At 37.8% G+C, this 24,975-nt stretch overlaps 1 protein-coding gene across 1 annotated transcript; it reads left to right on the forward strand.

The window, feature by feature from the left end:
• The first annotated feature begins 1,928 nt into the window (after positions 1-1,928).
• Positions 1,929-23,778, forward strand: LOC140239216 (uncharacterized). The gene is made up of 5 exons (XM_072319097.1): positions 1,929-3,482; positions 4,036-4,279; positions 16,951-17,049; positions 17,768-17,859; positions 23,482-23,778. The coding sequence occupies exons 1-5, from the start codon at positions 1,929-1,931 to the stop codon at positions 23,776-23,778; spliced, it is 2,286 nt and encodes a 761-aa protein (XP_072175198.1).
• Positions 23,779-24,975: the final 1,197 nt, after the last annotated feature.

Raw genomic sequence — 24,975 nt, forward strand, 5'->3', positions numbered from 1 at the left:
CCAACAACAACAACAAAATCATTATGCATTCTTCAGTATACGTATTACATGCTTTAAGCGTTTAAGTGTCAGTCCCACGAATAGTTTTTTTTTACATTTCTCTAGGATACATATTACATTTCGAAATGTTAAGTGTCAATCCAATTAATCATTATACACTCATTCGTACACTTTCTTGAAGACAATCAGTAATGCCATACATACTTATGAATTTCACTTTTTATACTTTGTAATGTCAATATAGTTACGCACTTATCTTCTGTAAAAAAAAAAGAAATCGTATTTACATGTTTTGTTGAAGATGGAAAACGAATGAATGAATGAAAATTTCCCTTTGATTTCTTTTTTAAGGTAGCTTTTTATAGCTTATTTGCAATGGCGAGTGAATGATTTTCCCTACAACATTCCGTGTAGAAAGGCTACGACGGATTTCTTTTAACGATTCACATCTTTTCTTTCTTTCTGTAGTGAAAACCGCCTTGTACACTTACCCGGAGACAACCGTTATCTTGTATTTCATTGATACCATTTTTCTTGTGATAATTTGTGTCTTTTCTCCCGTTTGTTTAATCGTTCATAAAACTCTGGCGCAATGTTCATTCGTGATATACTTGAACAATTATCGTATCTTTCTGAGGTATTTTTATTTTTTTAAATGTGGTTTTTCTTTTGTTTTATCCTTTACATTAAAGTAGACGATACTATGTAATGTCCCTAATTTCAGAGCATTTGTCATGCCTTCTTTTACTATTCAACTTTGAATGTCATGATAACTGATATTACAAGTTCTACTTAACAAAAATTCAGGGATAGACTTAAAGATTGACAAAAGTACCCTAATAAACCTCTTGTTAAAAGGATCGTATAGTTTTGGTTGAGACCTAATTTCCGGTTTCTAACATTTTTTGGTGAGATAATGAGAAACCTCATATGAAATATGAAAGAGCATGTAATTCTATGAGAAATCCAATGTTATTTGATGAAAAGTGGTTTTGAAATGGCTAAGATATCAATTAAGAGTGATTCTAATAAAGTGTGGGACCCACACTTTATTACAATTGCTTTGTTTTACTTTGTTTTTGGATGTTTCAGTCATTTCAAACCCAATTTTCATCAAATAAACTTTGAATTTTTCTTAAAATGGTACATAACTGTATATTCTGTACTATATAGTAAGTGTTTCTTGGTATCTCACAAAAAGTTAAAAGCCCAATTCTCATCTCCACCAATACTGTACCATCCCTTTAACTGTGGCCAAAGAGAAATGGTATGAAAGAGTATGGTGCTATAGATGATTGGTGATGAAATTCAAAGGCTAGTCTCTAGTCCAATCAGGGTAAGGTAACATAATAGTATGCAGCAACATCGTCAGTCCACTAAAATAGTATGCTAAGTCAATAATGTATTCTGTCCCAGATCTGCTCTGTGTCGTTCTGGGACAGCGAAAGATCTCGGACATTATAACCTATGGGGAAGTTTTGACTGAGTAATCAAAACATATTTCCGTACCTGTTGTACAGTTGTAGAAAGAAAAAAAATCTTCTTGGGCGTTCTACAGGAAGTACTTTTAAAGATGAACACATTGAGGATGATTACTTTACAGTTGTCTTTTTGAAATGAATTTATATATACTGTTGGTCTTTAGTTGCTCATTCTTCGAACGAAAGTTGTCCGTCGTGATCATTCATTCAACAAAATATCCCGATGCAGCGTTACACAACTTCACAAAGTCATGCAGTACCTTTAGAATGTGATAGCTGTCGGCCTGAGTTGGTAACATACGTATCTAGCCAACCAGGTTTTCGACCCAAACCAATAGCTAGTTTTATTATGTGAGTTTGCTGTTTATCTCTGATTTCAGGACGGCCGTATGGCTGACGGAATGGTATACTTCTGCAGACAATGTTACTCAGTGGTAAGAGGGCAAGATGCATAATCCGGAAGTCCAGCTGCGTCCGGAGTCCAAGCGGTCGAATGTCTCCGACAGCCGGAGGAACAGCATCTTCACCCTCGCCTTCGAGGAGCCGGATGGGTGCCTCCCGCAGCTCTTCGCCTGTCGGCAGAACTTGGCTTCCGAGCGCGGGAAGCGCCTGCAGACGGTGCGCATCTGGTTCCTGTGCTCGGTTTCTCTGGTCGCCATATTGGTGGTTGCCACCGTGGACATGCAACATTACACAAATGAGGAGTTTACGTGGAGGGAAACTCGGAAGGCGCTGTCCGACTGGCAATGCATCGATCCCATTATTCACTACTTGAGCATAGAGGGCGCTCTGGACGCCCATCTCCGGGCTGTCATCCACAGCGCGAAGAGGAATGGATCTTTCACATCGCCTGCGACATCTTTGGTAGAATCGCAACAAAACTTAACTATGCGTCAAAACACTTCCTCGTCACCTGATCAAGGTACCGTGTCACGTGATGCCTCGACACACTATGCACATCAAACAACCACATCTTCTCCTACATCTTCACCATCAACTTTGGTCTCGTTTTCGACAATACTTACTACACTTGTATTCCAGCAGGTTTCCTTGCATTACAACAACACAAATCTAGCTCTGATGGATCCTTGTTTTGAGACTTTAAAAGCCGAATTGTCGAACTCAAGTGAGTCAAGTTTGTATATTTCGGAGGACATCCATGGCACGCTTTTGCGTTATCGGAATGAGCTCTTAGCGTCCGACGTACTCTCAGAACTGGACTCTAATATCTATGAAGCCTTAATAAAGGCTCTTGAGGCTATTAGTCCAACGAAGCACACTCCACTGGGATACGCTGCCTTAATGAAAGCCAGGGGGTTCCTGGCAGGAGAAATGACTCTTGCCTCACAGTGCTTCGGTTATTTTGAAAATATCCCAGAAAGCACGTGGGATGCATTAGCCTCGTATCAAGCGAACAGTGATTCATTTTTAGCTTTCGCAGCTGAAGTGGACGACTCTATCGACAGTAGGGTCGCCGAGAGTATTTTCCTAGCGGATATTTTTTCAGGCAGTTTGCATAGCAGTAGACAAGAAATTCGAAACTCATGCAGAACGAACATTCCGCCAATAAATAGCACCTTCAGTACTTATTTTGACACCATGACTCAGCTTCTCACCGAACTCAAGCTCATCAGCGATGACACATTGAGGATATTGTCAGAGGCTGCAGCCTCGAAGTTGGACTCGATTCGGGCGCGTCTGGCTATCGAGATCGTCGCTACGCTGTGCGTCGTCAGCTTCTTTCCACTCGTTCTCAACGCGGTGGGCAATATGACGGGCTGGATCCACGACTACGCCCACCGCCTGAGGGAGAGGACCAATGAGCTGAAGCAGGAGAAGAAGACGACGGAGAGTCTGCTCTACCAGCTCCTACCTCGGAAGGTGGCCAATCAGATTCGAGCTCGTCAACAGGTGTGCGCGGAGAGTTTCGACGCCGTCACCATCTTCTTCTCCGACATCGTGGGCTTCACGAGGATCTCGGCTCATATCACTCCAATACAGGTACGTAGGTCGTAGAGAAAGTAGCCGTAAGGTCGCCGCGTACTATACGACTCACGTCTATACGACTGACAGACTTTGGATCTGAAATAAATAAGTGAGTTTATTCTTCGGCTACTGTGATTTACTTCGGATCCAAAGTCTGTCACTCGTATAGTCGTGACTCGTATAGTGTGCGGCGGGCTTTAGGAGTACAGAAGTCATTATAATGAAACTTCACATGAACGGCATGGGCATCAGAGGAGTTTACTTTTTGTCACACGCCCACGCAACAAACATGATAAGACATATTCCTAACATCTTATTTATCGAAAACGCAACCAGACATTTCTTCAGGTCTTTCTGGAACGAAGATCATAAGATTTGTCAATTAAACATGTCCACGTCCCCACATAATATAGTTATCGAACTCCAAGAAAGGAAGGAAAAAGAAAGCAAGTGATATCAGAGACAGTCTTAGCAGCAGTATGAGAAACAGCTGTGGTTCAATGCATTAATTAATGTAGCAGTCTTGACTGGATCTTGTACTTTAAATCTTTCTTTTTTTTTTTGTCAGGTGGTGGCTATGCTGAACGACCTCTACTCGTGCTTCGACAGCCGCATCGATGTCTACGACGTGTACAAAGTCGAGACCATAGGTGACGCCTACATGGTGGCCAGCGGGTGTCCGGAGAAAAACGGCGACAAGCACGTCACCGAGATCGCAACCATGGCCATCGACCTCCGCAGCGCCGTCAAACAGGTCACCGTCCCGCACGCCCCGACCACGAAGCTCCAAGTTAGGATAGGTATTCATACGGGTAAGGAAACTCAAAACAACGAAACTAACTTTCCCTCCTAAAGTTGAATTTCACACTACGCTCAACTTTGTTTAACAACGAAGAGAGCGAAGCATCATGGTGGGGGTATCGTAAAAAGAAAATCTCATCTGATATATGAAAGTCAGGAAAAGAATAAATTCAAAAGGTGAATATTTTCCGTCACACGTGCCAATTTAGGAGGTGAGGATGTCACAAACCAACCGAAAAGCCTTCAGAATATCTGTAGATAAATCGTCTTTAAAATAACAGCATTTCGATCCTGGCAGGTACGAGTCAGAAGTGATGATTGTCTCAGTAGAATTTTACGTCGGAAGTTAAGACCAGCAGCAGAAAAATAAGCAGTGTTAGTGTCAGACAGTGTCAGGATTGTCTTTGAGCCCGCGTCACTATTTTTGCCTTTGCAGTCTCCATTATGATGATAATCATACTATCGCCCTTGTTACACAACTACTGCAACTATAGAGAAAATGATACTGTCACGTACCAATATCAATAATTATGCTGATAACGATGATTATCGTCTTTATTGGTCTCATTATGAGGATTATTAGTATCATTATCAACGTCATATCAGAATTAATCACAGACATGACCAGTGTGTCTCAGCATTCAGTATTCGAAATTTGGCGAGAACGCAGAAGGCTTAGAAACAGTTTCCGCTACCTTTAACTTATAGCCTATCAAGATGTAAAAAGCCTACGGTTATCGAAATGTAACTATAACCAATCTAATCGATTACGAAAAGGTGGGGGTTGGCTTATCACAGCTTCTTGTTCACATCGTCATTGTTCCGAATCTGTGATCTGACACTATATAGTGTACGTCCTATGCACGTTTTACTATTGTATTTTCACCGACTGACCGAACTGAGCAAGAACATAACAGCAAAAATGCATAACCACCTTCCAAGTCAGAGGTTCACTGCCTGATAATGGCTCTCTGAAAATGTATACTTGCCAACAAGAGAAGTCAAAGGAATGTCAGGATGAATTCACATGGTTTCTGTAAGGTTCTATCGTTCTATTTTGCTTTCGTTTTATAACATTCGGTCATACAGCCCTCGAGTCATACGACCCATGAGCGCGACACTAGGCAATAAAGGCGCATGTGTCCGACACTACAAGGCTCAAGAGACCGGAATTAGGCAAAAGAAGGTCCATGAATCCAACACGAGGCAAATATGGCCCACGAGTCCGACACTCGGTAAACAAATACAGAATCACAAGGGAAATCGTGAAACACGCAAAAAAGCAAGCACCTTACCGCAGACAGACAGATAGAAAGAACACACACACAGACACTCACGCACATACACACAACCGCACACACTATCTCACACTGCAACACACTCACGCATCCTCACACTCACATTTTGTTTTGTATTCCGCCGAAAAGATGTTATGTACAGAAGAGATAACGATCATTCTCATTTGTCGTTCGAGAATGGAATAAGGTGACGATCGTCTGATGGTCGGCTGATTGAGGTTAATTAAGGTCAGCTCTCGTGGCAGCAGGCAAGCAAAAACGACAAACAATGCGGGCATTACATTAAACTGAGTGCAATGAAACAAGAATGCAAAAACACAAAAGACTGTAAAGATATATGTGTATATTATACATAATATATATTCTTATATAGATAGGTAGATACAGATATATTACAGATAAATATAATAACCACACATACAAATACTTATACACATACATAATATGCGTGTATATGTCTTTAGGTGTGTGTTTGCTGGCAAAGCGGCAGCGGTTGAAGAACTTATGAGTTTTTTATACACACTTTAAGAAAGTTATATCTTGTGTATACATGTATTTAGTTCTTGCATATATTTATGATATATACATATACGTATTATGTAGAAAGAGAGAGAGAAAGAGAGAGAGAGAGAGAGAGAGATAGGGAAACGTCATAATATTATGTACATATTATAAGGAGATAATGATCATTCTCATTTTCATTCTCATTTTATCTCTGGTTCAGTTGTTTTATAATTCATCACCACACGATTGAAAAGAAATGCTAACAGTAGCTATGTGACATTCGACACTACCATCCATGCCCTTATAGGGCTCACACCTGTAAATAAAATGGACTGTCCCAGACCCCTTCACAAATTCGTACCAAAGATACCAAAATAAATGAAGAAAAAAATTAATTAAAAATCAATGATGTAGTTTGGCAAAAAACTGAATAGCTGTAGATATTGAGTATGAATTCCTCTACAAACTGCATTTTGGTTGGAAGATGAAAGCTTTTCTGATGGAATTTGAGGGGACTATATTTCATTGGGTACGTGTACGGAAAATAGGTGATTTTTTGAGTGACAAGAACTCGTAGTCTGGCTTTGCGGACCCCTGGACAGAATTAGAGCAGAACAACCCACCCTGGAAATCTGATGAATGAAAGGTAATATCTCACTTATTCAGGTTAGTGAAGATGAAACACCTCATTTCTCCCAGCTATTTTACAAAATTTTTTGAAATTTGAATTTTAACACACGTCTCTATGGGGAATTATTTACCCGTGTGAGCCCTATAGAGAATGCACGCAATACATGCAAGTCTATGGGAAGTATTCATCCCATACAAGCTCTGCTGGTTTATGTTGATCTTGTATTGTGTCAGATCTATCTTCCTCCCTCCCCCTTCTCCTCCCTACTCCTCCCCCCTCCCTCTACCTCTCTCCTCTACTCCCCCCCCCCCCCCAACTCTATCTTGCTACAATTTCTTTTCTTAATATTATGTTCTTGTGGTACTAGATCTTGGTAAATAGCAGTCATCAGTATCACTCAACTTTGAATGACTTCTTGTATTGTGAATCTTGTATTGTGTCAGATCTCTTCCTCCCTCCCCCTTCTACTCCCTACCCCCCCCCCCCGTCTCTCTCTACCTCTCTCCTCTACTCTCCCCCCCCCCCACTCTCCCTTGCTACAATTTCTTTTCTTAATATTATGTTCTTGTGGTACTAGATCTTAGTAAATAACAGTCATCAGTATCACACAACTTTGAATGACTGTGTTATTCTTGTATTGTGTCAGATCTCTTCCTCCCTCCCCTTCCCCTCCCTACCCCCTCTCTCTACCTCTCTCCTCTACCCCCCCTCCCCAACTCTGCCTTGCTACAATTTCATTTCTTGATATTATGCTCTTGTCACTAGATCTTAATACGTAGCTGTCAGTCATCAGTATCACACAACTTTGAATGACTGTGTTATTTTAATGTATTTCTTTGTTTTGGCTACCACTGAAAGAGCTCAAAATACATAAAGTTAGTCTGTTTGACAAAACAAAGTCTTATCAAGTGCTTTGTAGGCTATAAGGTGATGATGACACCCCCACAATCAAGGATAACTGCCTGGATCTATGTATTCATCTTATGAAGAACTGATCAAAACTGCAAGATTTATTTAAAAAAAACCCTAAAGGGCATGATTTTCTAAAAGTGTCCCTTTGAGAAGCTTTATAATCCTTGAAAGTGTAATTTCTCATATGATGTAGGGGCAAATATCATAAAAAAACACATTTATGATGTTTAAAAGTCAAATAAGAAATATGACCTCCACTATAGAGAATGCACGCAATACATGCAAGTCTATGGGAAGTATTCATCCCATACAAGCTCTGCTGGTTTATGTTGATCTTGTATTGTGTCAGATCTATCTTCCTCCCTCCCCCTTCTCCTCCCTACTCCTCCCCCCTCCCTCTACCTCTCTCCTCTACTCCCCCCCCCCCAACTCTATCTTGCTACAATTTCTTTTCTTAATATTATGTTCTTGTGGTACTAGATCTTGGTAAATAGCAGTCATCAGTATCACTCAACTTTGAATGACTTCTTGTATTGTGAATCTTGTATTGTGTCAGATCTCTTCCTCCCTCCCCCTTCTACTCCCTACCCCCCCCCCCGTCTCTCTCTACCTCTCTCCTCTACTCTCCCCCCCCCCCACTCTCCCTTGCTACAATTTCTTTTCTTAATATTATGTTCTTGTGGTACTAGATCTTAGTAAATAACAGTCATCAGTATCACACAACTTTGAATGACTGTGTTATTCTTGTATTGTGTCAGATCTCTTCCTCCCTCCCCTTCCCCTCCCTACCCCCTCTCTCTACCTCTCTCCTCTACTCCCCCCCCCCCTCCCCAACTCTGCCTTGCTACAATTTCATTTCTTGATATTATGCTCTTGTCACTAGATCTTAATACGTAGCTGTCAGTCATCAGTATCACACAACTTTGAATGACTGTGTTATTTTAATGTATTTCTTTGTTTTGGCTACCACTGAAACAGCTCAAAATACATAAAGTTAGTCTGTTTGACAAAACAAAGTCTTATCAAGTGCTTTGTAGGCTATAAGGTGATGATGACACCCCCACAATCAAGGATAACTGCCTGGATCTATGTATTCATCTTATGAAGAACTGATCAAAACTGCAAGATTTATTTAAAAAAAACCCTAAAGGGCATGATTTTCTAAAAGTGTCCCTTTGAGAAGCTTTATAATCCTTGAAAGTGTAATTTCTCATATGATGTAGGGGCAAATATCATAAAAAAACACATTTATGATGTTTAAAAGTCAAATAAGAAATATGACCTCCACTATAGAGAATGCACGCAATACATGCAAGTCTATGGGAAGTATTCATCCCATACAAGCTCTGCTGGTTTATGTTGATCTTGTATTGTGTCAGATCTATCTTCCTCCCTCCCCCTTCTCCTCCCTACTCCTCCCCCCTCCCTCTACCTCTCTCCTCTACTCCCCCCCCCCCCCCAACTCTATCTTGCTACAATTTCTTTTCTTAATATTATGTTCTTGTGGTACTAGATCTTGGTAAATAGCAGTCATCAGTATCACTCAACTTTGAATGACTTCTTGTATTGTGAATCTTGTATTGTGTCAGATCTCTTCCTCCCTCCCCCTTCTACTCCCTACCCCCCCCCCGTCTCTCTCTACCTCTCTCCTCTACTCTCCCCCCCCCCACTCTCCCTTGCTACAATTTCTTTTCTTAATATTATGTTCTTGTGGTACTAGATCTTAGTAAATAACAGTCATCAGTATCACACAACTTTGAATGACTGTGTTATTCTTGTATTGTGTCAGATCTCTTCCTCCCTCCCCTTCCCCTCCCTACCCCCTCTCTCTACCTCTCTCCTCTACTCCCCCCCCTCCCCAACTCTGCCTTGCTACAATTTCATTTCTTGATATTATGCTCTTGTCACTAGATCTTAATACGTAGCTGTCAGTCATCAGTATCACACAACTTTGAATGACTGTGTTATTTTAATGTATTTCTTTGTTTTGGCTACCACTGAAACAGCTCAAAATACATAAAGTTAGTCTGTTTGACAAAACAAAGTCTTATCAAGTGCTTTGTAGGCTATAAGGTGATGATGACACCCCCACAATCAAGGATAACTGCCTGGATCTATGTATTCATCTTATGAAGAACTGATCAAAACTGCAAGATTTATTTAAAAAAAACCCTAAAGGGCATGATTTTCTAAAAGTGTCCCTTTGAGAAGCTTTATAATCCTTGAAAGTGTAATTTCTCATATGATGTAGGGGCAAATATCATAAAAAAACACATTTATGATGTTTAAAAGTCAAATAAGAAATATGACCTCCACTATAGGGCTCACACCTGTAAATAAAATGGACTGTCCCAGACCCCTTCACAAATTCGTACCAAAGATACCAAAATAAATGAAGAAAAAAATTAATTAAAAATCAATGATGTAGTTTGGCAAAAAACTGAATAGCTGTAGATATTGAGTATGAATTCCTCTACAAACTGCATTTTGGTTGGAAGATGAAAGCTTTTCTGATGGAATTTGAGGGGACTATATTTCATTGGGTACGTGTACGGAAAATAGGTGATTTTTTGAGTGACAAGAACTCGTAGTCTGGCTTTGCGGACCCCTGGACAGAATTAGAGCAGAACAACCCACCCTGGAAATCTGATGAATGAAAGGTAATATCTCACTTATTCAGGTTAGTGAAGATGAAACACCTCATTTCTCCCAGCTATTTTACAAAATTTTTTGAAATTTGAATTTTAACACACGTCTCTATGGGGAATTATTTACCCGTGTGAGCCCTATAATTTGGTTGTGTATGCCAGCATGCGCCTCCTATCGGCCATTCATTGACAACTCCCCTTTCCGACGCATGGCAAGTGAATGTATCGATGCGCATCCTCCCAATTTACACAAATTTACATCACAAGTTGTCTCCCTTTTCGTTACGATATCATGCCTTCTGGTACTGTTACGTTTTGTCTGGAGCAATTAAGGAAAAAAAAAGAAAGAAAGAAGTATCAATTTACTCCTTAAATATGTGTTCATGTAAGGGCAAGATGTCCAATTCCGGTACCTTCCGACTACGATTAGGTTTTGATGGGGATCTTACGTGACAAACCACTACATGCGTAGATGTTGGTGCATGAACGAAAATTACCCTTTTTTCGTGCCAGTGTAATTATGATCATTCTGTTTTGCCGTTTTTGTTGTTTATGAAAAATACTATTCAAATCAGGCGTCCATTCACTTATTCATTTTTGTTGAATTCCGGAATGCATAGTTCTTGGTTATATATTCCGAGATTCACGCATGCGTGGATGTTAAGGTTTACATAACAGAGACAAGGACGGAAGTTAGAAAGAAAGAGAACAAGCAAGAGAGAGGGAGAGAGGGTGCGACACATTTTGTAGTCATCATTTGGGACTCTTCTCCAACTTTACAGACTGATCCAGATTAAAGCTCTCAACCCTGATTTTCCATGTATCATTACGACTCAGATTCAAAGTCTATGGTAACAGTACATCAATCTCAACATATTGCTCAAGGTGTTTTCATAAGCACAAGATTTGACAAGGCCTTATCTCATTACTTTATGTTGTTGGTGTTAGATTACAGCAAAATATCTCCTGCCCTTTTTTGTTGGTTTGTTTTTTTCTTGCATCATGCCCACCATTTCTGATTGGTAAATGAAAAGTAAAAGAGAACAAAAACAAGACATTACAAAGCCTAGAAAAATCATTCGCGTGTGGTAACTAAGCGAAATGTTTATTCGTTATATAATTGTCCAAAGGACATATCCATTTACGGTCATTAGGATTATTCTTTGTTGAAACAGCGTTGGTCATTAGATAAGTAAAAGCGCTGCAAGTCGGTCGCTTGTTATTGTGACTTCTTTCACTCACAGTGTTTTATTTTTCCATTCTTGCGTCATAGGTTATCTGTTAATATTCTGGGTAGAAATCTCTGGCACGCATTGTTCGTAACAAAAGATTTTTTTTTTTTTTTTTTTTTTTTGGGGGGGGGGGGGGAGGACCGGGGGACTTGGGGGTGCAGTCCCCCCCCCCCCCTCTCTCTCTCTCTCTCTCTCTCTCCCGGAAAAAATAAAACATAAAAAAAGCGAGACATTACATATCACAAGACCCACATTTTCGAAGGTTTTTTTCTTTACATTTCCCGTCTAAGCGCGGGGGGTAAAGTATATGAGTCTCTTCTCAAAAATTGTACGCATAGGAACTTGTGGGATGGAGTCCTAAAAGAAGACTGGAGCTTTGTAAGAAAATACAGATGGTAAGGAAAGGAGCAGGAGAAAGAGATAGGGGGGGGGGGGAGGGAGGGAGGTCACTTTTAAACACTTTTAACGTTGTTGTATCTCAAATTTAACAGCAACTTCGGTGGCAGAGTTGAATGAAAAATGCTGAAATGCATGAAAACAAAAACTCACTCGAGCATTCAATAGTGTGGAACATTATCAATTGTCGATTTATGGTAATATTGATAATAATAATAACAATAATAATAATAATAATAATGATAATAATAATAATAACAACAGCAACAATAATAATAATAAGGTCTCATTTATCCAGGGTAGCCTCTTCAGTGTTGCAACTGCTCTACCAGAGGGCCCTGCCATTATTATTACCTAAAAGGTAGGGGATACCTTTTACAGACCTCCCAAAATGCAGCAAAACATTAAATATGAGCCTCAGGGGACTTGTTTAGGCCACTGCTGAGAAATTTGGAAGTCAACAGTTATCTACAATTTGAATAATGCACAAAACTCAACTACTCAGTAGTTCTGTGTGTCAGCCACACTTAAGCCTTTTTGTTGCAGTCTTCTGTATTTTTTTATCTATAAACACAAATCTAAAAGTATAAGAGCTTATGTAATAACATATAGAGTGTGTGGCAAGAATGTATATAGAAATGTTTGTAAGTTTTGATGAACTTTCTTCACAAAATCTACATGATGGACACACATGCAGTGCATGGGTCTGCAAAGGTAGCCTAGTAATGTACTGGAATTTACGGTGAGCCCCGAAAAAAATTCAATTCAAAATCTAACGGGCAATAAAAAGGTATTAAATGTTACCTTCCACTTTCAATACTTCATGGGAGTTTCTAAAATGATACTCTCTTCAACATACCACTATTTATACAACTCTTCATTCAAGGCATGCAAATGGGATTCCCTACCTTTAACGGTGCCAGGTACCCATTTATACACCTGGGTCGAGAGGGACATTGTGGATAAACACATCTTGTCCAAGGATGTAAGCACTGGACGGGTTTCGAACCCGGGTCCTCGGATCAGGAGTCGGGAGTCTTATCCACTATGCCACAGCGCCCCCACAATATATAGTTGAACTATCAACAATATCATACGTTGACAAATTATTACCATCATTTTGAAGTGTTCTCTGGATTGTTTATTTCAGCCTAAAAACTGATAAAAATATCTCTAGGAATTGTTGAGTTTGGTAAACACTCACTTTCACTTTAATAGTGTAGGCAACAAATCGTTTATTTATATCACAATTTCGCTTTACACAATATCAATTCAATTCAATTCAATTCAAACTTTTTTTTTTTCGAAAAGAACACAAACATTTCACTTTCTTCGGTAACAGAGAATAAGGTTGCATAATCAAAACAAAGTAAATTGAGAAGATATAATTGTGGAACCTTGGGGTAACAAATACGTTATCATGAAAATTGATTGACCAAATATCAGAAACTATAATATGCTTGCGTGTAGAACCTTGCATTTCTAATTTCTTTTAAACAATATAAACACGTCTAATGTCTTTGATGTATTATTTCATTAATAATGATACCAGAAGGTGGATCTTCAGATACATTTCTACCACGAAATTCCGACGGTTCAAGTATAAGATTTGAATTCCATCACCATTCCATGCTGGATGACGTATTCACAACAGACAACTACAGCCAAATGCATGACAATCAAGAGTTGACCTTAATGAATTTAGGAGCCTTGATGCAAATAATAAGTACATGTACATTTGAAATGTCTGATGGCGCAGAATCTTTATTTGAAGAAGGTATTCAACGAGACTAAATAAGATGTACATGTACCATTCTAGCAACTAAAGTACGCATATCGCGAAACATTTTCACCTATGATTAGATCAGTAACTGAATTACAATAAGCTCCCGAAATTTACACATTCAAACATAAGCGAGCCGGTCCTTTTCTCACTTTCCTAGTTTTCGAGTTTTTCTAGCTGCGAGCTAGTATTTATATTATCACATACTCAGTGCTATCTTTACGACGGTTTTGTCGGGTTTTTTTTTTTGTTCTACTTTGTTTCGTTTTGTTTTTGTTTTTGTTTTTGCATTTTGTATTTTCTTTTTCATACAAATTTCTCCGTTGTGGGTTGGTGTGTGGACGGCTTGTCCAGGTGTAGTTACCTGCGTGAAGTGTGTATGCCTGTGTGGGCGCGCATATATGTTTGTGTCAACTTCTTTCATGGGGACCTATAGCTACCCCAACCAATATTTGCTTTTCTGTAGATTTCAAAAGATTATTTCAATTGGAATATGATTTTCACATAAATTAGACTAATCCAAATGTATCCGGTACTTTTTAATCATTATGTAAACGTTCAATGCATATGTAATGGAATTAAATGAGATTCATCTATCAAAGGACAAGTTCACCTTCATTAACATAGGATTGAGAGAATGTAGCAATATTAGTGAAACACATCAGTGAAAGTTTGAGGAAAATCGGACAATCCGTTCAAAAGTTATGAATTTTTGAAGTTTTGTGCAGTCACCGCTGGATGAGAAGACTACTGCAGTGTATGATGTCACATGCGTACAACAATATAAGGAAAATATAAAGAGAATTTCACAAAAATTTCATCTTTTGAAAAAAAGTACACATTCAGTTGACTCGATACTGACATATGTTATGGGTAATATTATTCTCGTTGCCTTTAGAAAGAGGCAAGTCAAATGCTCTTTTATTATGCGAAAAAAGTGAAAATATGTTGAATTTTCTTTACATTTTTTATACTGCTGTACTCATATTATGACATCACGAGCTTAGTAGTCTCCTCATCCAGCGGTTCCAACACAAAAGTTTTAAAAATTCATAACTTTTGCATCGATTGTCCAATTTTCTTCAAACTTTCACTGATGTATTCTACAAATATTGCTGCATTCTCTTAATCCTTATGTTAATGAAAGTGAACTTGTCCTTTAACAGACAATAACATCATTGAGAAACACAAAATAGTCAAAGTTAAAGAACATAATGGTTGTTAAGAACAGAACCAGCAATAGCAAAAAGGCTGGTCGAAGCCATAACCCTTCCAACGATACAAATTATGTTCATTTTACAGAAGTAATGTTATGATATATATACATGTATGTCTACAGATTTTTGTTGGGGATCATTAAACATTATTCAAAAAGCGATACATAGGGTTGTCAGTTTTTCTTACATCTTTTTTGTTTTATCTATAGATATATGTGACTAATTTGATTTGTTGGAAACTTAATAAAGGAATTAATTTACAGAAAAAATGCCTACCCAAATACACTAAAAATCCACAAAAAACGACAACAACGAGGTCGAATTAGGTATGGACGTGATTCCACTGTGCAAAATACTGCCAGAGAGCAAGAATGTGCTGTATTTCTCATCTTTTCGTAGTTCAGATGACTGATTTGTAGCTTTAATAACATCAAGACCGTAGGGAAAAGGTGAGAGGGAAAAGGCGGCCTTATGTCTCAGTAAAGGATCAAAATTATGTCGCTAATCACATAAAAAGCGTGGTCAGGCATTTCAGCAGAGGGAATGAAAACGTATTAATGCAACTTTTCTCAATTAAACACCAGCTTTCCGATTATCAGTTCCCGCTCGTACAAAATTATTATTTTTTTCTTGTTTTGTAGCTGCTGAAGAAAAACGTGTCTATATCTTATAGACGTATGAAAAATTTTATTTCCTCTATACAGCAATGCATTGTGTGCTGTTCGCGTCAGAGTGCTCATCAACCCAATTAACATTATTAACAGAAGAAAATTTGAGCGATGTACGTGCCCCATGGGGACAAGATTATGAAAATTAGTGATCTGGTATACCGCTGTGTACGAATTATAATCATCCTGATGCGATGTTTGGGTACTGTTAGGCCAAAGAAAATAATTTATATTATTGTATGTGGGTGTGTGAGTGTGCGCGTGTGCCTTTGTGTGTGTGCGTATGTGTGCGTGAATGTGTGCGCGCGTGTCTAATCAAATAGCATAAGAAATTTGCAAATTCGCAAACGAGAGATCTTAACTTGCTCGACAGGTTGGCAAACTCAGCATGTCGTTGGCTATTCTTTTCTCCCATCGTTGTATTACTAGCTCCATAGTCTTTGCAATATCTGCTTTGGGTTATTACGGAAACGAAGCGAGTCTGACGTCCTGTTCAATGAAAAAAAAAAAAGAAGAAGAAATGTTGCAGCTATCTTTCATTCTCAAATTTTCCATATTATGCTCTCTTTCTAGCATCGTGGATCAAGTCTTTGTTAAAACATCATGTGTCTCTTTGTTTCGTAACTTTCTGTTTCCCTTTCTCCCCATTTGTCTCTCTCTCTCTCTCTTTCTTTTTTCCCGTCATCAGCCTATATATCCATTGATAATATCTATAAGTGTCGATATCACAAGTTTTGATATTAATGATAACAGATAATGTAATATGATAATCAATTATGTTCTCACGGAATGATGCAGAAGTACACCTCAATGTACAGATGAGCACAAGCATGACAATTACAGGGGAAAAACAAAATCTTGTTCTCACTTTTTTTTTTTTTTCTGAGCAGAAAGGGTCGCTTTCGTACACTTGTGATGTTGTTGTTGTTGTTGTTTTTTGAGGGGACTGCAATGAACAAGCTGCCCTTTTGAGCAATCACCTCCATTTCCAACTGCCCACTAAATTACCCATTATCTAATACAACGCTAATAAATTCTCGAAAACTTTGTCTGAAGTTTGGTACATTACATAACAATTTACGATCTGATTTGAATAATCTTGTGAAATAATGTGCGTTCATAATATTACGTTGTGTTTACGATGGGACGAATTTCTTTGTTGGAAATGAAAATAAATGAAAGAAAATGAACAAGATGAAATGAACAAAACTGCGAGCAATAAAGAGAAGGGATAGAATGATAAAGGGGTGGTAACAATTCAACATATAGTAATTACCTGGATCGAAGTTAGGCGCCGTTGTATCCTCACAGTAACAAGTTATACTGGGTCATCGAGAGAACTTGGAAATATATGGATATGTGGATTACTTTTTTTCCTGCTTCTCTGATGCAGGCCCGTGTGTAGCAGGCGTGGTTGGTATAAAGATGCCGCGATACTGTCTCTTTGGCGATACGGTCAACACTGCGTCCAGGATGGAATCCAATGGACTCCGTAAGTAGCCCGTCGTTAATAGCAAACGGTCATTAATCTGTTAATGGTCAAAGTTAAATATCGATATCATCGATAGGCCAAGCTCCGATATCAAATCGCAAAGTTAAAGTCTAGTCAAGTTCGTGAGCTTGCTGCTTGAAATATACCGTGTCAGGGCCACAAAACGTGCACATAATCTTTCTGCTCCTCTATAGCATCTAAATGTGTATTCCAACATGATCATCAACTTATATCATTTTTTTTTTTGCCTCTGAAAGTAAAATAAAACATAACGCTTCGAAAACTGTTGTAGGGATAATCTTCCTGGAGGGAGAAAAAAAGATGGAACAAATGTGTCAGATGTAATAGATTTAATCATTAACATAAAAAAATGGATCGTATATCAAGAAACAAGTTAGTATTTATTATCAATATGATTGATATACATTACTATACATGAATACATAGCTAGAATTTTACATAGATATAATTTTTTGTGTATTATGTACAAAGAGAAAGGAAGGTGAGAAAATTAAAAGAGTGGATGAGAAAAATATGGGGATAGATTCTACATTTACTAAACAAGAATTGTATTTTATCTCTGGCGTACTTTTTGTTTACGCCTTATGTATATGATAATGCGTTTAGGGGTGTAATAGCTCACATTGATTAAGGACCTGGAGATGGTTTAATCCTCTCCTTCTCTCTCTCTCTCTCTCTCATCATAATCGGCTTACAGCCAATAAGATTCACATAAGTGAGACCACTTACCAGGCCCTCTCGTCGGATGAGACCTACGTATTGGAGAAGCGCGGGGAGGTCCAAATCAAGGTTAGTGTACCGAAAAACCGAAGGCAATCTGAATCGTGAGATAACAAACATTCGCCGACTTCCCCCATTGCAAGCGCTAAGTCTCTTGCAATGAGGTGAACTACTTAATAGGCACGCTTCATGGAGTAAGTAGTTCAAGGTGAAATTATGCGCATATATTTCTCTCTCTCCCCTTCTATGTCTCCCTCCCCCCTTGTCTTTCTTTCTTATATATTCTGTATTTCATATAATATATATATATATATATATATATATATATATATATATATATATATATATATATATATATATATATATATATATGTATATATATATAAGTGTTGTAAAGTACATATATCTCTATACATATAATATCATATATATAGATATTATGATATATACACGTGTATATATAATATATATTCATGTGATAAAAAATTCAATTCAATTCAATCAATTCAATTCAAACTTTATTTCATTTTCCGAAAAGAACATAAAGATTTCACTTTCATTGGTAACAGAGAATAAGGTTACATAATCAAAACAAAGTAAAATTGAAAAGAACATAATTGTGGAACCTTGGGGTAACAAATGATGTTGTAATGAAAATTGACTGAAGTGATATAGACGATATAACATTACACAAAATATCCACAAAAAACCCCACAGAATGATATATAATAATACTTAGAATTGTACCTACAATATATATATATATATATATATATATATATATACATATATATATATATATATATGTATATGTATATTATATATATATATATATATATATATATATATATATATATATATATATATATATATTGAAACAAGGAAGGAAAAACTGACCCGAAACAATTGTAATAATAAATAGCGAAAACTTTGCTCAAAGTTTTCGCTATATATATATATATATATATATATATATATATATATATACATGTGTGTGTGTGTATGTGTGTGTGTAGATAGATATGATTTTATCTTTCTGTCTGTATGTCTCTCTGCATGTTTGTCCATTTATCAGTCTATTTAGCTACATTTAGCTACAAAATAATACGCTCACATGGTTGTATGCAAACATATATGTGCTACAATGCGTCAGGTCATCCTTTTGGATAGTGCGAATAGCATTTATCATATTTCAGGTCGGCTATGTCAGTGTATGTTGAATTTCAATTTGCAGTGCTTCCTTGGGCAGCAAAATCTCAGTTGGATGATTATCCATATATCCGTTATACTTCCTATAATACCACTATTACCACTGCTGTTTTGATCATTGATGCAGTTTTTTTAAAAGTGTATAACTATCAACTATAGCTCATGTTGAAGCGTGCTTATTATGCCAATTTTCCAGATATGAATCTGACAATGTCATCAATGATGTTTGTAGGCCTTACTATGATAACATGGGTATCAAGATATTTTGTACAGGGATAGAGAGAGTACATCACAGGGCGCCCTCAATAGCCTTTGAACTTCCAAGCCTCCCCCCCCCCCCCCGAACTCTAACAATCTATGGATTTTGCATTTTCTATGACTTTTGCAGCTGGTAACGAGTTTCAAATTCATGCAATTCTTCCGTTGAAATGTTTTCATAGTAATAGACAAATTGCCCTACATCGACGTAAATAAGCACTAAATTAATCAGTATTTTAGTAGTAGCCATGATAAAAACATCATGGGCGTACATACTCGAGCAGGATTTGGACCTACGACCTCCTGATCTCCGGATAGGCGTCATCTCCACTAGACCACCGAGCTTCCGCCCGACAGCAAGTGTTGGTTCTAATCCTCATAGCATGCAGCGGGTACTGCGTAATTATTCAAATTCATGAAATTCTTCCGTCGCGATGTTTTCATAGCAACTGATTGACAAATTGCCCTACATCGACGTAAATAACAACTGAATTGATCAGTGTTTTACAAAACATCTCGACGGAAGAATTTCTTGATTTCTTGAAACAATGTTATGTTTCACCATTTTATCGTCTGAAAATTAGTCAATCCAACTCAATAAAGTACAAAGGGGCTAAATTGTGGAATATGTTAAGCATGAAACTGAAAACTGCTAACACATTGAATCTTTTTATGACTCAATATAAGCAGCTTTTTCTTAATCTGTACTGATTGTTTATTATATATGAATGAATGATGAAAATTGTGCAATTCCCATACAAACCTTTGACAAATACCCTGCATGTTTGTATTGTATTGTATTGTATTGTAATATATTGTTTTAGTTCAGTCGTTGTTTTGTTTCCTGTTTCCTGTTTCCATCATAAAATATTGTTGATTTTGTAACGGTCTCTAATCTAAGTTCTATTTTGATATATATATATATGTTTCATTCAAAACTGTGATTTTAAACTATATTGTAAAGGGAATCTCCATTTCCAAGCCCTGGGCTTTTGCGTGATTTCCTCCTTTGACTCACACATTTATGTAAATATTTTATATGTGATTTTATGAAATGAATAAATTGAATTGAATTGAATTGAATTGAATTTGAATAATTACGCAGTACCCCGCTGCATGCTATAAGGATTAGACCAACACTTGCTGTCGGGCGGAAGCTCGGTTACGAGTTTATTCAGGAATATCAAAAAGTTATTTACTACGTCCGTTATTACTTTTGATAATGCTTACCGACTCCTACAGATAATGTCTAAAGACTTCCTTTGTTGGTTGTGCGACTCCAGGTCGCAAAGAACCAGACAGATCAATAATTAAACGATGAATTAATACTTAATAAATACATGGTAAAAACCCAATGTTTTCCATGCGAAAGGGGACTGAGAACAAGCGCAGTAAACTCAATCATATGGCTCCTACAGCCGCGGCTCAAAAAAAAAAAAAAAAATCACGTGGTTGATACATGTCATTTTTTGATCCTGGTTGATGTCGCAGGGGATACCATTTCAGCCACAAGGCTTGTCAAGTCCGATATAACCGCTTTTGACACTTGAATGAACAGCACACTGAATCCCCATTGCCACCTTGCCAGCTGCGAGTTAACTTTAAAAGAAGAAGGATAAGACGAATTTGAGACGGAAAATTCCTCGTATTTTACAAAATTCATCTCTTTGTTAATGTCTACAGCATGAATTTATCATGACAAACTCTGCATATCACACGAGGTTTTCCTCATCGATAGATATTCCGTGTACTACACCATTTTCTCTTCTTCTTTTTTTTTTTTTTATTGTTTCACATGCAAGCACGTTCACACGTAACCATACCGCTAAATTGCCTTCGCTCCATGACTATGTTCTTGAAATTTTGATGATGATCGATTAATTGGTCTTTGCTAAGTTGACTGCTTCAGAATGCCATCCTCTTTCTCGATTTGCCCCCGGGGAAGAGTCGAGACATTGAAGTAATTCTTTCAGATCAGTCTAGCGCCCACACGTCTACCCTACTTTTAAAGAGAAATTACCAACCGTATCATTTTCATATTGACTTTTAAGTGATAAAGTGATACCAGATGAACAAAATAATAAAAATGTCATTGAAATCTAAAATCAGACACAAGATAAGAATGACAAGCAGAAACACTTTTAATCTACTCGAATGTTCGTCTTATATAACTAGTCATTGCATAAAAGAAACAGGTATATACAGTTCCATTATTTTTATCAAGTTTAAGCGATTCGGAAGAAGAGATGTTGTCATTAAGCCACAATTCTCCCATCGGTCTGAATACCAATACATGATCACAATATTTTTTTTCAATGATTAATCAATCGCTACCCGTATCGACCTCGAAATCATCTTTGTGAGGTTATGACAAGACCACAATAATATGATGCGAAGAACGATTCTGATTATATATAAGGGTAAACAAAACACACCAATAGACGACAATATTAACTAAAAAACTGAGCTAAATTTTGTACAAACCAATGAGACATTCAAATTTATAAATTTGTTCGGTGGAGTTGTTTTTATTGCAACTAATTAACCAATTGCCCTACATCGATGCTTATTTACGTCGATGTAGGGCAATTTGTTAGTCAGTTGCAACCGATGAGACATTTTGTGAGACAATAAGATTGGAAGTGCATCGTATATTGTTGCCATTGACCGTCAGTGATTTTGTTCGAAATTAAAGTTTATGTAGGGCCTAAATAGATAAACCATAAACAATTGAAAGGGAAACAATGATCAATAAACTCTCCACTTTTTTGTCTAATTTTAATCATTCTTCTTATAAAGTCTGTTCCTTTGACTTTAATCCTTCTACTCAGCTTGGAGATAGATAGAACCTTCCCCTGCACACCCCTCTCTGCTTCAGTAGACGTCACAGAAAAAATGGACTGGTTATGCCGCATGCCTTGTATTATCAGATGTGATTTTTAGATGATAATAAAAGTCAATCTGACCTATAGTGTGATTCCACACGAAGTTAAAATTAATTCTTCTTTTATCAATAAAGGAAATCCTTTACAAAATTCTTTAAAAAGTTTCTTAAAAATCATCGAATAATATTCTAAAGTGTTCTCTTTTCACTGAATAGTGATACAGGTCTCAAACAGCTAAATATGCAAAGCGGCTGAGCAGATTATAACGTCAACGTCAACACGCAAATCACATCTCCCGCTATGGCTTAATGTGCGCAGAATTATCACATAAATCATGTTTGTGGTATCTGTATACCCCAAATTCTGTCACTATCCACTCCATTTTTTTTAAATTCAGAATTGCTTAGACAAACAACACAACAACGATTTGATAGGGAGGATTCAAATATTTCCCTATGATGTCACTAAAAAAAAAGAAGAAGAAAAGTTGGTAAATCTGGGAAAAGTGAAGGAATCGTGTCAGAATGGCATCGCTATAACTAATAATTATAATGTGCAATGTTTAGTATAGCTTCTATCAGTTCCATTGCTTTGTAACATTCCGAAGATGCAGAATCCAATAATATTTTTATACTTTATATTCTGATCGGAAATCTTCCATGCATGCTGGCAGTATGATCTTACTGTGTGTATCAACGCCAGCGGCAGCATAGTATACTGAATTGAATTGAATTGAATAGAATTGAATTGAATTGAATTGAAAAGACTTAATTTCCACGACAAGAAATGAAAATACTTAAACTCCTAGACAACAAAAATGCATCTAAATACAGCCATGTCATGAAAAATAATATGCAAAATAACAATAATAAAAAAAGGAAATACAGTATTCTTTCATGAACGATAAAAAAAACATTTAGTGAGAAGACATAGTACAAGTTGATAATTACAGTGGAAATTGAGGAAAACTCTAAAATCTCGGTTTGTATCAAAGTCGTTGACCCCTCATAGAAAAATAGAAAAAATATACAGCGGTAAGGTAACGAATATATCAATAAAACAAAACAAACAATCATGAAAGAAATGAATCAAAGACAGTTTATACAAAACAAAATATTATACAGTCTATCCAGACTGTGTATGTGTTAGTGTGTTTCTCTGTGTTTGGAATAGAGCCTAAAATGGAATGCCTCTTTATAATACGTGAAGTATTCTTACATTCCGCCTCTTTCTATGGTGGTCTTTCTCATTCTCCCCGAAATTCTCGATGTGTTTCTCTCACTAATATATCCCCTTTTCTCCAATGCTCCCCCCTCTCTCTCTCCCTTCCTCCTCCAAGGGAAAAGGCCTAATGACCACCTATTGGTTGATCGCACGAAACGACTACGGCGAGGTCAACGATAGCGCCGTCTGCCAATGGCGACCGAAGCGGAAGAAAAGGGTTGCCTTGGACGCCAGTTCCAGAGAAGGGTCGACGGCCACCGCGGAAAACTCGTCAGCCACGAACAGTGTCGCAAGCCTGCAGCCCGTGGGCGAGGTCGTGAAGGGTCCCGAGCACGAGGTCAAGCGGTTGCCGCGGATCCCAGGCCAGGTTCCCGACAGCGACTCAAAGCAAAGTGGGGAGACTGAAGCCTAGATGCCGCCATTTTGCTCACCAGTCGTCTATATCAATGATAGTCCAGAACTACAGACGGCGCTGTTTGCGATGTTTGAGGTGGAAGCGAGCAGTACCGTGATTGACTGTCAAAACAAATTCCTCGTCGAAGTTCGCACCGTGCTTTACGCATTAATCTCTTCATTTTATTCAAGAATAAACTTTCTGTGAAAGTTTCTTCTGCCCTTTCAGCTATCGTTGTACATGTATACTTTTGAAAGGTACATTTTTGGGTTCGCATATATTCACATCACTATAGGTTCGTACTTTCACATGTGTTTTTTTTTTTTTTTGTCAGCTTCAAGTGCGATTCAAGTGCGATAAACACCACTTTTTTATTATTTTTTTTTCAAAATAAAAAGGCATATACGGTTTTCAAGACGATGCTGTCGATAACCTTTCTTTTTTTTTTCGATCAGCAACTTCCATAACGGTGATGAGATTTGTTGGCACAAAAGAGTAAGATGGCACTGTTCTTGGAGCGAACAAAGGCCTGTTACCCCTCACGTCAATCCTAGGTGTCCTTGGTCACCTGTTCATGGAGCGTGATGGTCTGATGGAAAACATGAGGCGAGATGGATCAATCTTCTGTCCTCCATATAACAAGGACATAGAACCCTACGATTATATGAATATCCTTAATGAACCCGCATATTGATTAACTAGCCATACAGTCTTCAGTTTGTGAATATGAGAAGGCACGCCGGTTCGCATAATGGCCTGTACAACAAAATCCGGATTAACCGGACTGATGTGACTTCGGTAATTATTAGCAGTTATGCTTTTAAGCAACAGGTGTGATCGTGCAAACATTGTTTGTTTGTTTGTTTGTTTTACCTCGGGCACAGACAGAGATATGCAATATCTATTTTGAGTGCTTAATACTTTCTGTGCCAATGTGCAAAAATTTCACACACAAACCTATGGACAAGTAATTAATGTGACACGCAAAGGGTTATTGAATAGATCCCAGAAATAAGAGTAAGTTATGGATGCGTGTCTGTGTGTGAGTGTGTGTGGGGGAGGGGTGTGTCTTGAGAGGAAGAGAGAGAGAGAGAGAGAGAGAGAGATCAAGTGATAGATAATATACTGGGCAAAATGCTGAGAGAGACGAATGTCTTTTTCTACCCCACCCCTCTCTCTCACTTAAAGATACAAAACTCAACGATAAAAATGTTG

The sequence above is a fragment of the Diadema setosum genome, chromosome 15 (genome assembly GCF_964275005.1).
Source record: "Diadema setosum chromosome 15, eeDiaSeto1, whole genome shotgun sequence".
Lineage (NCBI taxonomy): Eukaryota > Metazoa > Echinodermata > Echinoidea > Diadematoida > Diadematidae > Diadema > Diadema setosum.